This window comes from Eptesicus fuscus, chromosome 18, assembly GCF_027574615.1.
Source record: "Eptesicus fuscus isolate TK198812 chromosome 18, DD_ASM_mEF_20220401, whole genome shotgun sequence".
In the NCBI taxonomy this organism is placed as follows: Eukaryota; Metazoa; Chordata; class Mammalia; order Chiroptera; family Vespertilionidae; genus Eptesicus; species Eptesicus fuscus.
This window is the reverse complement of record NC_072490.1, coordinates 45,383,312-45,399,922: the sequence shown is the minus strand read 5'-3', so window position 1 is coordinate 45,399,922 and position 16,611 is coordinate 45,383,312. Positions and strand designations below refer to the sequence as shown.

Sequence of the window (16,611 nt, the reverse complement as noted above, 5' to 3'; positions counted from 1 at the left end):
CCTGGCTAGAGATACATCAATCTTGTTTATCCTTTCAAAGAAACAGCTCTTGGTTTTGTTGATATTTTGTATTGTTTCTTTGGTCTGTATGTCATTTATCTCCACTCTTATCTTTATTATTTCCTTCCTTCTGCTTACACTGGGCTTTTCTTGTTGCTCTCTCTCTAACTCTTTGAGTTTTAGGGTTAGGTAATTTATCACCATTGTTTCTTATTTTTTGCAGTAGGCTTGTAGAGCTATGAACTTCCCTCTCAGGACTGCTTTCGCTGTGTCCCACAGAGTTTGGATTGTTGTGCTTTCATTTTCATTTGTTGCCATGATGTTTTTTATTTCTTCCTTGATGTCTCTGGTAACCCAGTCATTGTTTAATAGCATGCTGTTTAGTCTCCATGTGTTTGATTTCTTTGGATTGTTTTTATTGTAGTTGATTTCCAGTTTTATGCCCCTGTGATCTGAGAAGATGCTTGATATGATTTCTATCTTCTTGAATTTGGAGAGACTTTGCCTATGTCCTAACATATGGTTTATCTTTGAAAATGACCCATGTGCACTTGAGAAGAATGTATATTCTGTGGCTTTGGGGTGAAATGTTCTGAAGATGTCAATTAATTCCATCTGGTCTAGTGAGTCATTTAGGATTGATGTTTCTTTGCTAATTTTTTGTTTAGAGGATTTGTCCAATGGTGATAATGGGGTATTAAAGTCTCCTACTATGATTGTATTGCTGTCAATCCCTCCTTTGATATCTTCCAGGAGTTTTTTTTATGTATTTGGGTGCTCCTGTATTGGGTTCGTATATGTTTACCAGAGTTATTTCTTCTTGTTGGATTGCTCCCTTTAGTATTATGAAGTGGCCTTCGTTATCTCTTGTTATGTCCTTCATTTTGAGATCTAATTTGTCAGATATAAGTATTGCTACCCCACCTTTTTTTTTTTCATTTCCATTCTCCTGGAAAACCTTTTTCCATCCCTTCACTCTCAGTCTGTATGCGTCTTTTTTTCTGAGGTGGGTTTCCTGTAGACAGCAAATATATGGGTTTTGTTTTCTTATCCAATCCATTACCCTATGTCTTTTGATTGGGGCATTCAACCCATTTACATTTAAAGTTATTATTGATAGGTACTTATTTGTCACCATTTTTATTCTATAACCCTGTGTTCCTTCTTTGCTTCCTATTTCTTTCTTTCTTTTTCTTTTTAATTTTTTTTTTTTTTTTTTACAGCAGACCCTTTAGCATTTCTTGCATTGCTGGTTTGGTGGTGATAAATTCCCTTAGTCCTTTTTTGTCTGTGAAGCTCCTGATTTCACCTTCAATTTTGATTGATAGCCTTGCTGGTACAGTATTCTTGGATTCAGACCCTTCCTTTGCATAACTTTGTATATTTCATTCCATTCCCTTCTGGCCTGATGAGTTTCTGTTGAGAAATCAGTTGTTAGTCTGATGGGGGTTCCTTTGTATGTAACTTTCTGTCTCTCTCTGGCCACTTTTAAGATTCTTACTTTGTCGTTGGTGTTTGCCAATTTAACCTTTTGCACTCGGATGTCGTGTGTGACTCGACACTGTTAGCATTAGAATAAAGGAATCGATAAAAAAACAAGCAAGTGCAAAGGGTTAATTATAATGTGCCTTGGCGTCGATCTTTTGGGGTTCATTTTGCTTGGGACTCTCTGAGCTTCTTGGATTTATATGGGTTTTTTCTTCCCTATATCAGGGAAGTTTTCCATCATCATTTCTTCAAACAGGTTTTCTATTCCTTGCTCAGTTTCCTTTCTTTCTGGAACCCCTGTTATTCGGATGTTGTTTTGTTTTGTGTTGTCCCAAAGTTCCCTTAGGCTCTCCTCCTGCTTTCTAATTTTTTTTTCTAGAAGCCTGTCTACTTTGGTATTTTTTTCCATCTTGTCTTCTAGCTCACTTACGCAGTCCTCTGCTTCTTCTAGTCTACTTTTGATGCTTTCTATTGAGTTCTTTACAGCAGCAAAGAACTCATTTCTTCTTGGTTTTTCTTCATTTCCTCTTAGTTCTTACTCATATTGTCGAATTTGTCTTCCATTCTTTTCAGCCACCTTATGACCATTTCTCTGAATTCTTTCTCTGATAGGTTGCTTGCCTCTAATTAGTTTACTTCCTTTTCTGGTGATGCCTGCTTTTCTTTCTTATGGGGTGTTTCTTTGTCTCCCCATGGTCTCTCTTCTCTGGATGTCTGATTATGTAGTTCTCTCTCTCCTTATCCCAGGCAAAATTTGACCTTTCCTTGGTGCAGTGAAGAGTTCCTTTGAATCCGTGTGTTTGCGCCGATTGGGGACCGTGTTCTGGTGCTCACAGCTGTTCAGTGTTCGCCGTTGTTGTGGAAAATCAGGCCTCCAATAAAATCCTCCTTCCCTTGCAAGATGGCGAGGTTTCCCCCTCTCCATTTACTCAGTAATTGATTCAACAAAAATTTCTTCATTACATTCAGAAACCTAGCAAGATTTTGGTGATGTAAAAATAAATAATACACTAACATTGTTCTCAGGAGCTCATACTTGGCCTAGAAGCTAGACATATTAGTAGAAATATTGAGATAAGTAGTGGAATACAGATATGGATGAAGTGTTGTGAAAGCACAGAAGAGGAAATGATTGCTTTTGCTTTGGGAAATTGGTAAAGGTTTTTAAAAGCAGTGGTAAGTGAGCTAGGTTTTGAAGTAGATGATTATAGGTGGATTTAGCTGAATCAGGGAGGCATGGAAGAGACTGACATAGCTCAATGTGGGGTAGGGGGGAATGAGAAGAGATAAAGAATTTATATACACAGTCCATGGACATGGGCAATAGGGTAGTAAAGACCTTGGGGGTGGGTAGGGGCTGTGAGGAGAGGGGGGATGGGGGAGAAAGGGAGATATCTGTAATAATGACAATAAAAATACATTTATAAATGAAAAAAAAAAGAATATGAAGTTGGAAATGTAAGTTGGAGCTATAAGTGAAATTCTTCAAGTATCTTTACTTATGAGTTTATACTTTGTTTTGGAGGTTTTTAGCCATTGAAGTAATATACTTGGATCAGAGTTTCAGAATGATAATTCCAGAAGCAGTTGGGAAAAGATAATTCCAGAAACAGTGGGGAAAAAGTAATTAAATGAGAAAAGATTCCTACCTTTTGAAGGGACCTTGTTCTGTTGGTTAAAACTATGCTTTTTCACCTTCTCTCTTTCTATTGACTGTTTAGATTTTGTTCATAAAGTACAATATAGACATTTTAATTTTTCAACATTTTATTATGAAATATTTAAGCATACAGAGAAGTTGAAGAAATTTTATGAAGAGTTCCACCTAGATGCTAATATTTTACTGTGTTTGCTTAATCACATATTTATTCATCAATCCATTCCCTTTTCCATCCTTGATTAATTTCAAGAATTATTAACTTAAAAAAAATCAACTTCATTGAGGTTTGGTTTACATATAATAAAATGCACCCATTTTAATTGAATAAATGAGTTCTTACAAAATTATGCACCCATGCAACTATCACCAGAATCAAGATATAAAATGTTTTCACCACCTCAGAAAGTTTCCTTATATGCCATCCCAGTCAGTTCTCCCTAAACCTGACCTTAGGCAACTACTGACATACTTTCAGTAACTATAGGTTTTTCATTTCTAATGAAATCATACATACATACTCATTTGTGTCTGGTTTCTTTTATTAATGTAAAGTTTTTGAGATTTAGCTATGTTGTTGTATCTATCAGTAACTTCTTCCTTTTATTGCTGAGTAGTATTCCACTGTATAAATATGATTTATTTATTTTAATATCTTTCAAATATCTATCTCTATATATTTATTTTTATTGATTTCAGAGAGGAAGGAAATGAATAAAAATGTATTTTTAAATTTTGCTTTTCGGTTTAGTATATATCCCTGCATTTCTTTGTCAATTCTAGACATTCTGTAATTGCAGTTTGTATGCTATATTTTGCATGTAGTCATAGTTTATTATAGCATAGCACTTCATTGTATTGATATTCCATCTTTTCTACTGTAAATGGACATTTGTGTTTCCAGTGTACCACATTTTCTTTGATCCAGCCAATTTCCTTTTCCATATCTGTTAATTACATCCCAGAAAAACTAGATGATAGTACTTGAGAATAAGAAAATATATGTCCCTTTTCCAGTGTCCATCAGCTCTTTCTAGTCTCTTTGCTATGTTTCCAACCAAGAACCAGGCAGGTGCTCAATGTAGTCTTTGAAGTAATTACTATTCTCAGCTCTCTTAAACACTGAAAACTTTAATCTCATCCATAGAAACGAAAATGGATGGAGACTAGAGAAATAGGGTAGCCTTGAGAGAAAGAGAGAGAGAGAGAGAAGTAGAGGGAAAGTCTCTTTAAGGAGAAAAAAAAAGGAATGGGGCATTTTGGTGGGGGATGAAGATGGGGTAAGAAGATAGAGAGGCAACATTAAAGATGGAATATGGAATTAAGTCAAAGTTGCCCAAAGTTGGCAGGTATATTTCACTTTCACAAAATGCAACATAACTTGTTAGATTTTCTTTGTATTACTTTGTTTAATTTTTAAAAATTATCCCAGTGTCTGGGTATTAAGAAGTTGCATAAATTCCATTATCTTAGATTATTGGTAATGGCAGAACACAATGTTTCTTTTTTGGATTATTTTGGTCAAAACCAAAAATTCCTTATATTTCTTTTCCTGAAGACTGCATTAGAATCTTCAGTGAGGCATCAGGTATGGCTCAAGCAAATATTTGTTAGCTACACAAATTACCACATGATATAGATTTGTTTCTAAACAGAGAGATGAGTTGACTTTGGCGAAAGTTGTTTTTTTTTTAATAGTTACTGAGAGAAATTTCACTTTTAGAAATTTTTATTTAAGAAATTTTTAATTTTTCTATTGATTTTAGAGAAAGAGGAATGGGGGTTGCGGGGAGAGAGAGAGAGAGAGAAAGAGAGAGAGAATGAGAGAGTGAATGTGAGAATATTGAGAGAAGAAATATCGATTTGTTGTTCCACTTATTTATGCCTTCATTGGTTGATTTTTGAATGTGCCCTGACTGGGATTGAACCTACAACCTTGGTGTATCGGAACAGTGCTCTAACCAACTGAGCCAGGGTCTGAAATTTTTTGATAGCGATGCTATAAATGGCACCATATTGGATATTTACTGGTAGATTGGCAAATTCCTTAGTGAAAGGACAGGTGAAAAAAGATTTATTCAACAAAGGGGACAAATTTAATCAATTAGCAAAAAGAAATGAGTTTACATTTATATTATATAATTAAGAAGTCCACTATAATACTATACCACAATACTGTAATATAAAATGACTGATGAATTTTAAAATGCTAAGCATTATTTTGTGTGTGCTTTTTTAAGTTTATAGAAAAATTTTTCAACCTTGCCTCAGAAATAATGCTTTTACCTCAGTGGGTTCATTTCCCTATGGTTCGTTTGGATTGTGAAGATTTGAAGACAGGCCTAACAAATAAAGCAAGAGCCTTTGCAAATATATTACTAAATGACATAGCTTCAAAACATAGAAACGAAAATGAATGGTAAGTGAAATTTATTGCCAAACTTAGAAGTATTGGGCTAAAAGATATATTTTGCTCATAATAACACTTGTTTAAAAACAAAAGATCTACCTAATAAAAGAGTAACATGCTAATTGACCATACCTTTGCGATGCCCACCAGCCAATCAGGAGTGAGTATGCAAATTAACCCAACAAAGCTAGCAGGTTAATTTGCATACACAGGCGCCGAGCAGCTGGGGGCGGGGTGGGATGCTTGTCAGGCATTCCGCACCACCCTAGCCACTCAGGGCCTCTGGGCAGCGTGGGAAGGCAGAAAGACGGCTCCGGCCCAAGCAAAGACGCTGCCGGCAGCCAGGGGAAATAAGGCCCATTCTTGCACGAATCTTTGTGCATTGGGCCTCTAGTTAAAATATAAGTACTTACAACTTTTTCTCCATAACTGCCTTCCAGGGAGGTTTCTTTGTTGTACCATTGATCTGGTTTCTTTCTTTCTTTTTAAAAATAGTTTATTGATTTTTCAGAGAGAGGGATATCCTTACCCCTCTCTGAAGAGAGAGAAAGAGAGAGACGTTGATGTGAGAATGCAACATCTATCAGCTGCCTCCTACTGTTGATGAGCCCTCAACCCAGGGCATGTGCCCTTAACCTAGAATTGAACCAGCACTTTTCTAGTGCTCAGGACACTACCCAACCAACTGAGCCCCACCAGCCAGTCCTGGTCTGTTTTTTTTTTGTTTGTTTGTTTGCTATTGTTTGAGGCTAGTTTTGAGGACTATATATATATATATCCACACACACACACACACACACACACACACATACACACACATACACATACTAGAGACCTGGTGCATGAAAATTCATGCACTGGAGGAAGTCCCTCAGCCCAGCCTGCCCCTTCTCACAGTCTGGGAGCCCTCAGGGGCGGGAGGCAACCCAGCGATCAAGGGAAGACGATGCCCCATCCCACCTCTGCTGCTGCCACTGCCGTCAGCACAAGCCTTGGCCAGCCCTGCTTACTTGAGCCTCAGGCGACCCTGGGTGGCTGGGAGCCTGAGGGGACTGAGGGACTCTGAAGGCAGGTGTACGGAGTGGCTGGGCCCGCCTGGGGGCAGGCCCGGCCTTGCCACACGCCTGCTGCCCCGGCGGGGCTGAGGGGACTGGGCACTGCCATCTTGTGGCTGTGGGTGCTGCCATCTTTGAGGGCTGGGCAGTCAATTAGCATATTCCCTCCTTATTGGCTGTGGGTGCCGCCATCTTTGCAATGGCGTGAGGGTCAATTAGCATATTCCCTCTTTATTAGATAGGATTAGTGTATACTATGTACTAGGCCCTTTTACATATGTTGTTATATTACAACAATCTAGTAAGATTAATGTTATTCACTTTATTTTATATATATAAAACTAAACCTCAGAGATTTGCCTAAGTTCACAATGCTAGTAATAGCTGAGGCAGGATTTAGATTTAGGGCCTGATCCAAAATATGCTCTATGTTATATGAAAATGTTACGTTAATTTTATAGTGCTGAGTTATACTAGGTAAGTTATGCTTAAATATTTTAAGATATCTTAGTGAATTAACCAATTATTTTTAGGATATCACAGTTCCTATTTTATAGTAATCATAACAATATATTCATTGAGTATAACACAGCATTCATTACCATAACTATAGTAAAGCACAGTATTATGTTAGTATTTGCAGTGAATTTGAAGCAATTAAAGAACATGCATTAAAAATCCCTGAGACAACAGAAGAGATGATGGATCTGATAGCTTATGTGGAAAAAGCCCGAACTGTTGGAATTCAGGAGTTGGTTTTAAGAATCCAGGTAAGAATATTTAATTTACATATTTTAAAATAGCTTTTTTCATTGTGAAATATGATAAACATATAGTTAGTAAATAGTTAAAACTTAGGCATCTATGTTACCACCACCCAGGTCAAGAAACCAGCACCCAGAAGCACTTTGAGTATGGCTTTGTGATTATAGCTACTTCTCTCTCCTAGAGGTTCCCACTTGGTTTCTGTAGTAATCACATATATTTTTCCTTTAATTCCAAAAACTATACATACATCCTTAAACAGCATAGATTTAAATTTTTTCTTTTATAGTTTCTACATTTGGTAGTATGCTTATGCCTTGCCCAGTACAAGATTATATACCTAGTCACCTATATTGCACTCTATGATTTTTAGATAGATATGAAGGGAGATGGAATGATAGAAACATTGATGAGAGAGAAGCATCTATTGGCTGCCTCCTGCACGCCTCCTACTGGGCCATGCAACCAGGCCATGGGCCCTGACTGGAATTGCACCAGTGACCTCTTGGTGCATGGGACGATGCTCAATGCACTGAGCCACACCAGCTGGGCTTCTTGTATATTTTTTGAGAACCTGTTTGGTTTTGCCTTTCAGTTAGGTTTCAGTCCTCTTGGAATTTTATTGTTGTGAATGATGTGAAGTCAAATTTAATTATTTTTCCGTATGTATGAGCAGATACACACACACACACACACACACACACACTCACACATATGTATGCTATTTTTAGATTTTTTTTTTATTGTTGACACTATTAGAGATGTTCCCTATTAATCTCTCTTTGCTCCCAGCACCCAGCCTTCGCTGCCCTTCCCGTCTCCCTCCCCTCCCCCTGCCTTCACATATTATTGTTATGCATATATGCATACTTGGGGCCTGGTGCACAAAATTCGTGCACTGGGGTGGAGTATCCCTCAGCTCAGCCTGCACCCTCTCCAGTCTGGGACCCCTCGGGGGATATCGGACTGCCGGTTTAGGCCTGATCCCTAAATCGGCAGTTGGACATCCCTCTCACAATCCGGGACTGCTGGTTCTCAATCGCTAGCCTGCCTGCCAGCGTGATCAACCCCTAACCACTCCCCTGCCAGCCTGATCGGCGCCTAACTGCTCCCCTGCTGGCCCGATTACCCCAACTGTCCTCCCCTGCTGACCTGGTCACCCCCAACTGCCCTCCCCTGCTGACCTGGTCACCCCTAACTACCCTCCCCTGTCAGCCTGGTCACCCCTAAATTCCCTCCCCTGCCAGCCTGGTCGCCTCTAACTGACCTCCTCTGCAGGCCCGGTCGCCCTCAACTGCCATCCCCTGCCGGCCTGGTTGCCCCCAACTGCCCTCTCCTGCAGGCCTGGTCCCCCCCCAACTGCCCTCCCCTGCTGGGCTGGTTGCCCCCAACTGCTCTCCCCTGCTGGGCTGGTTGCCCCCAACTGCCCTCCCCTGCTGGCCCGGTCACCCCCAACTGCTCTCCCCTGAAGGCCTAGTCACCCCCAACTGCTCTCCCCTGCAGTCCTGGTTCCCCACAACTGCCCTCCCCTGCTGGGCTGGTTGCCCCCAATTGCCCTCCCCTGCAGACTTGGTCACCCCCAACTGCCCTCCCATGCTGTCTTGGTCACCCCCAACTGCCCTCCCCTGCAGGCCTGATCCTCCCCTAACTGCCCTCCCCTGCAGGCGTGGTCCTCCCCAACTGCCCTCCCCTGCAGGCCTGGTCACCCCCAACTGCCCTCCCCTGCAGGCCTGGTCCCCCCTGAACTGCCCTCCCCTGCAGGACTGGTCACCCCCAACTGCCCTCCCCTGCAGACCTGGTCGCCCCAAGTTCCCTCTCCTGCCAGCCCGGTCACCCTTAACTGCCCTCCCCTACTGGCCTGGTTGCCCCTAACTGCCCTCCCCTGCTGGCTTGATCATCTACAACTACCCTCCTCTGCCGGCCATCTTGTGGTGGCCATCTTTGACTACATGGGGTGGCCATCTTGTGCGAAGGCGTGAGGGTAAATTTGCATATTAACTCTTTATTATATAGGATATGTTCTTTGACTAATCGCTTCCAACCCCTCTCCTCTCTGTTCCATGTATCCATGCCTCCAGCCCTACCTTGTTCATCAGTTTATTTTGTTGATTAGATTCCACATATAAGTGAGATCATATGGTATTTGTCTTTCTCTGAATGGCTTATTTCACTTAATAATTTCCAGGTTCATCCATGATGTTGCAAAGGGTAAGAGTTCCTTTTTTTGTAAAGCCGCATAGTATTCCATTGTATAAATTTACCATAGTTTTTTTATCTACTCATGTACTGATGATTAGTGATGTTGAACATTTTTTCATGTTTATTGGCCTCTTTGGATAAGTGTCTATGCAGGTTTTTTTCCCATTTTTATATTGGATTGTTTGTCTTCCTGGTGTTGAGTTGTAGGAGTTCTTTATATATTTTGGAAATTAACCCCTTATCAGACATATCATTGCTGAATATGTTCTTCCATACAGTGAGTTCCCTTTTCATTTTATTTAATTTTTAATTTTAAATGCTCACCCAAGGATATGTTTCCATTGGTTTGAGAGAGAGAGGCAGATGAGAGAGAAGGGGGGGGGGGAGAGAGAGAGAGAGAGAGAGAGAGAGAGAGAGAGAGAGAGAAAGAAAGAATTGGTTGTCTCATTGCCTCCTGTATGCACCCAACTTAGGGACCAAGCCTGCAATCTGGATATGTGCCCTGACAGGAAATCAAACCTGTGACCCTTCCATACCATGACAACGCTCCAATCAACTGAACCACACTGGCCAGGCCTCCCTTTTCATTTTTATTGATGGTTTCTTTTGCTGTGCAGAAGTTTTTTAGTTTGATGTAGTCCCATTTGTTTATTTTTTCTTTGTTCCTCTTGTCCTTGGAGTTTTATCAGCAGAAATATTGCTCTGCAAGATGTCTGAGATTTTACTGCCTATGTCTTCTGGGATTTTTATGGTTTCTCAATTTAAGTATTTTATCCATTTTGAGTTTATTCTTGTGAATGGTGTAAGTTGGTGGTCTACTTTTATTTTATGTTTTGTATTACCTGTCCAACTTTTCCAACATTTATTGTATGCACCTGCCTCCTTTGTAAAAAATTAATTGACCATAAAGGTGTGGGTTTATTTCTGGCTCTCTGTTCTGTTCCATTGATCTATATGCCTGTTCTTGTGCCAATACCAGGCTGTTTTGATTACAGTGGCCTTATAGTATAGTTTGATATCAGGTATTGTGATATCTCCAACTTTATTCTTCTTTCTCAAGATTGCTGAGGCTATTAGGGGTCTTTTCTGGTTCCAAATAAATTTTTAGAACATTCTTCTAGATCTTTGAAATATGCCATTGGTATTTTATTTTTAAAATATTTTAAAAAATATTTCTTATTGATTTTTAGAGAGAGGAAGGTAGAGAGGAAGAGAGAGACACACATATCAATGTGAGAGGGAAACATTGACCAGCTCCCTCCTGCACACCCCCTGCTGGGAGATCGAGCCTGCAACCCAGGAATGTGCCCTGACCCTTTCAGTGCATGGAACAACACCCTACCAACTGAGCCACAATAGCCAGGGCACCATGGATATTTTAATAGGAATTGCATTGAATCTAAAGATTGCTTTGGATAGTATGGACATTTTAATGACGTTAATTCTTCTGATCTATGAACATGGTATGCTTCCATTTGTTGGTATCATCCTCTATTTCTTTCTTCGGTGTACTATTGTTTTCTGAGTACAGGTCTTTTTCCTCCTTGGATAAATTTATTTCTAGATACGTTTTGTTGTTGTTGCAATGGTAAATGGAATTCCTTTAAAAAATATTTTTATTGCCCTAACCGGTTTGGCTCAGTGGATAGAGAGTCAGCCTGTGGACTGAAAGGTCCCAGGTTCAATTCCAGACAAGGGCATGTACCTTGGTTGCGGACACATCCCCAGTAGGAGGTGTGTAGGAGGCACCTAATAGATGATTCTCTCTCATCGATGTTTCTAACTCTCTGTCCCTCTCCCTTCCTCTTTGTAAAAAAAAAAAAAAAAATCAATAATATATATTTAAAATATTTTTTTATTGATTTCAGAGAGGGAGAGAGAGATAAGAAGCATCCATGATGAGAGAGAATCATTGATCAGCTGCCTGCTGCACACCCCACACTTGGGATCGATTCTAAAACCTGGGCGTGTGCCCTGACCAGGAATCAAGCCACGACCTCCTGGTCACACAGGCCAGGCTAGGATTTTTTTTTTTAGTTTCTCTTTCTGAGAGTCATTATTTGTATATAAAAATGCCACTGATTTCTGGATATTAATTTTGTATCTGCTACTTTGCCAAATTCATTTATTAACTCTGGTAGTTTTTTTTGGTGGAGTCTTTAGGGTTTCCTATGTACAATATCATGTCATCTGTGAATAATAATACTTTTGCTTCCTCATTTCCAGTTTGGATGCCTTTTATTTCTTCTTCTTGTCTGATCACTGTGGCTAGGACTTCTAGCACTATGTCAAATAAGAGTGGTGAAAGTGGACATCCCTGTCTTGTACCTGTTCTTAGGGGAAAGAGTTTTAGGTTTTGCCCATTGAGTATGATGTTGGCTGTAGGTTTGTCACATATGGCCTTTATTATGTTGAGATATTATCCCTCTGTTCCCACTTTGCTGAGAGTTTCTATCAAAAATGGGTGTTGGATGCTAAGCGAAATAAGCTAGTTGAAGAAAGATAAATATCACATGATCTCACTCATATGTGGGATATAATAGTCAACATAATTTGATGAAAAAAAAAATAGATCCAGAGACAAATGGCAGGGGAGGTATGGGGGTTAGAAGCAACCAAAGGACTTGTTTGCGTGCATATTAGCATAACCAATGGACACAGACACTGGAGTGGTGGGGGCTTGCCTGGGGTGGGAATGGCTGGGGGGGGGGTCAATCAGGGAAAAAGGAGACATATGTAATTCTTTAGACAATAAAAAAGGGGGTGTTAGATTTTGTTGAATGCTTTTTCTGCTTATATTGACATGATCATGTGATTTTTGTGTTTCAGTTTGTTTATGTGAGGTATCACGTTTCTTGGTTTGCGATTATTATACCAGCCTTGCATCCCTAGAATAAATCCCACTTGGTCATGGTGTATGATCTTTCTTTTAAATAAATCTTTATTGTTCAGATTATTACAGTTGTTCCTCTTTTTCCCTCCATAGCTCCCCTCCACCCAGTTCCCACCCAACTTCATGCCCTTACCTTCCCACCACACTGTCCTCATCCATAGGTGTATGATTTTTGTCCAGTCTCTTCCTGCACACCCCACACCTCTTTCCCCCTGAGAATTGTCAGTCCACTCCCTTTCTATGCCCCTGATTCTATTATATTCATCAGTTTATTCTGTTCATCAGATTTTTTATTCACTTGATTTTTAGATTCACTTGTTGATAGATATGTATTTGCTGTTCATAATTTTCATCTTTACTTTTTTCTTCTACCTACTCTTCTTAAATAGTATCTTTCAACATTTCATATAATACTGGTTTGGTGGTGATGAACTCCTTTAGCTTTTTCTAATCTGTGAAGCTCTTTATCTGACCTTCAAGTCTGAATTATAGCTTTGCTGGGTAGAGTAGCTTTGCTTGGTTGTAGGTTCTTGCTTCTCATCACTTTGAATATTTCTTGCCCTCCCGTCTGGCCTGCATAGTTTCTGTTGAGAAATCAGCTGACAGTTGTATGGGTGATCCCTTGTAGGTAACTAACTGTTTTTCTCTTGCTGCTTTCAAGATTCTATCTTTGTCTTTTGCCCTTGGCATTTTAATTATGATGTGTCTTGGTTGGTCCTCTTTGGATTCCTTTTGTTTGGGGTTCTGTGCGCTTCCTGGACTTGTAAGTCTGTTTCTTTCACCAGATGGGGGAAGTTTTCTGTCATTATTTCTTCAAATAGGTCTTCAATATCTTGCTCTCTGTCTTATTCTGGCACCCCCATAATTCAGACACTTGAAGTTGGTTTGCTTGAAGTTGTCCCAGAGGCTCCTTACACTATCTTCATATTTTTGGATTCTTTTTTCTTTTCCGGTTGGGTGTTTCTTGCTTCTTTGTATTTCAAAATCTTTGACTTGATTCTTGCGATCCTCTAGTCTGTTTTTGGATCTCTGTATATTATTCTTTATTTAAGTCAGTGTATGCTTAATTTCTAATTGGTCCTTTTTCATATCCTTGAGGGTCTTACTAAATTTATCAGCGGTTTCTAGAAAATTCTTAAAAAACCTTATAACTCTGGTTTTGAACTCTATATCCTCCATTTCTTTCATTTGTGACCTGTTTCTTTGTCTCTGCATTTTGGCTGCTTCCCTGAGTTGATAGAGTGGCTTTGTGTGCTAGGTGTCCTATAGGGCCCAGTGGCTCAGCCTCCCCAGTTACCTGAGGTGGACACTCTTGGTGCACTCCTTTGTGGGCTGTGTGCACAGTCTTGTTGTAGTTAAGCCTTGATTGTTGTTGGTATCACTGGGAGGAATTGACCTCCAGGCCAATTGACTGTGAGGATCAGCTGTGTCTATGATGGGAGAACTTCTGTGCTGGAGACACCTTTATGAAGCAAGACTTGCTTCAGTGGGGCTTTGGTGCTCACTGAGTCTGCCCCCTGAGTGTGTCCCTCATGGATCTGAGGAGTTGTAATTTGGATGGTCCCACTCTGACCATTGGGTACACTGGCTCTTGGATCTCCAAGGAGGTGCTAATTTAGCCTCTGTCCGAGGCCACCCAGCAGGAGCTACGGAGAGATCTGCAGATTCCTCTTTGTTTGGGTTTTGGAGGTGCCCAGATGAGGCCCATCTGTGAAGCAATGCAAGCTGCTGTGGGGCCTTGGGCCTTCTTTTAGATGTTCTGGGTCTCTCTGACTCAGCTGCAGTTTGTTAAGTAATTTTAGATTTCAAAGGACCAGGCCATTCATATGCAAAAGCCTCTGCACACAGCTTGGTTGGGGCAGGGTCTCAGGGCAGAGCAAACAGCCATGGCTTCCTATCAGCCCTGCCCTAAGAGGCCCCCCGGGTCTCAGTGTCCCACGGTAATCGCTACAAGCACCTCTGAGAGAAAGCTGCCCTTGAGTTCTGCCCGATGCCAGACAGTCCAGTTTCTGCCCGTATGAGTCTGGGTTCCCAGAGTCTCACCCGGAACTGGAGTTCAGAGCAGTTGGGAGCTTGTGTCTCCCTCCTGATTGAAAAAGACAACAGTGTACTCAGTTGCCAGCCCTTTCCACGTGCGCGCCTCCGTACCTCTGCACTTTGCTTCCGCAGCTCCTCTGAGTCTCAGTGTGCTTTTCTTTCCTTCTAGTTGTAGAATTTCCACTCAGCCAGCCTTCCTGTGGTTCTGGATGATGTTCATTTTGTCTTTTAGTTGTAGTTTTAGTGGTTGTGCGAGGCAGCAAGTTCAGGTGTTTACCTATGCCACCATCTTGATTTCTCTCCTGATCTTCTTAAGATATTTCTGGATCCGATTTGCTAATATTTTGTTGAGGCTTTTAGGGTCTATGTTCATCAGGTATATTGGCCTATAATTCTCTTTCTTTTGGTGTCTTTATCTGGTTTTGGAATTAGGATAATGCTGGCTTAATAAAAAGAGCTTGAAAGTGCCCCACTAGCATGGCTCAGCTTGAGTATCAACCTATGAACAAGAATATCATGATTTGATTCCTGGTCAAGGCACATGCCCGGGTTGCGAGCTGAATCCCCAGTGTGGGTTGTGCAAAAGGCAGCAATCAATGATTCTCTCTCATCATTGATGTTTCTATCTCTCCCTCTCCCTTCCTCTCTGAAATCAATAAAAATTTATATATTTTTTTAAATTTGGAAGTGTTTCTTCCTCTTGAATTTTTTGGAATAGTTTGAGAAATACATGTGTTAGTTCTTTTTTGTATGTTTGGTAAAATGCCACTGCCAAGCCGTGGACTTGGGCATTTGTTTGCTGGGAATTTTTTTGATTACTGCTTCTATTTCATCAGTTGTTATTGGCCTATTCAGGTTTTCTGTTTCTTCCTGATGCATTTTTGGGAGATTGTATTTTTTCCTAGGAATTTGTCAGTCTCATCCACATTGTCCAGCTTGTTGGCATATAGTTGTTCATCATATTTTCTTGCAATCCTTTGTATTTCTGTGGTTTCTGTTGTTCCTTCTCCACTTTTGTTTCTGATTTTATTTATTTGGGTCCTTTGTCTTTATTTCTTGATTAGTGTGGCTAACAGTTTTGTTTATCTTTTCAAAGAACCAGGTCTTGGTTTCATTTATTTTTTGTTTTTTAGTCTCTATGGCATTTATTTCTGCTCTAATCTTTATTATTTCCTTCCTTCTATGTTCTCTGGGATTTTCTTGTTCTCTTTCTAATTCTTTAAATTGTAGGGTTAAATAGTTTATTATTAATTCTTCTTGTTTTTTAAAGTAGGCCTGTAGTGATGTGAACTTCCCTCTCAGAAGAGCTTTTGCTGTGTCCCTTAGATTTGGGATTGTTGTGTGTTCATTTGTTTCCAGGAAGTTTTTGATTTCTTTCTGGATCTCATTGGTAACCCATGCATTGTTTAAAAACATTTTATTTAGCCTCCATGTGTTTGAATGTTTTTGTGTTTTTACTGTAGTTGATTTCTAATTTCATTCCATTGTGATTTAAGAAGATTCTTAATATGATTTCAATCTTCTTTGAACTTGTAGAGACTTGTTTGTGTCCTAAGATGTGGTGTATCTTTAAAAATGTCCCGTGTCCACTTGAGAAGAATGTATATTCTGCAGCTTTGGGGTGAAATGTTCTATAAATGTCAATTAAATCAATCTGATCAGGTGTGTCATTTAGAGTCAGTTTCCTTGTTAATTTTTTGTCAGGAAGATCTATCCAGTGAGGCCAGTAGGGTGTTAACATCCCCTACTATGACTGTATTGCTGTCAATCTTTCCCTTAAAGTCCTGTAGAAATTTTTTTATATATATATTTGGGTGCATATATGTTTACCAAGTTTATATCCTCCTGTTGGATTGATCCCTTCAGTATTATGTAGTGACCTTTTTTTGTCTCTTGTGATAGCCTTCATTTTGAAGTCTATTTTGTCAGATGTGAGTATTGCTACCCAAGCTTTTTTTTTTTTTTTTTTTTTTTCATTTTCATTTGCATGGAAATTTTTGTCCCATCCTGTGTATGTCTTTTGTTCTGAGGTGGGTCTCTTGTAGATAGCTTATAATTGGGTCATGTTTTTGTATCCATTCTGCTACCTTATGTCTTTTGATTAGAG

General features: G+C 39.9%; 1 protein-coding gene across 1 annotated transcript in view; it reads left to right on the top strand.

Moving 5' to 3' along the window:
- DNAH12 (dynein axonemal heavy chain 12) overlaps positions 1-16,611 on the top strand; it is a 229,555-nt gene that overhangs the window by 42,661 nt on the left and 170,283 nt on the right. The window contains exons 12-13 of the mRNA XM_054729795.1: positions 5,386-5,564; positions 7,245-7,380. Coding sequence (XP_054585770.1) covers positions 5,386-5,564; positions 7,245-7,380 — 315 coding nt within the window. The remainder of the gene's footprint in view (positions 1-5,385; positions 5,565-7,244; positions 7,381-16,611) is intronic.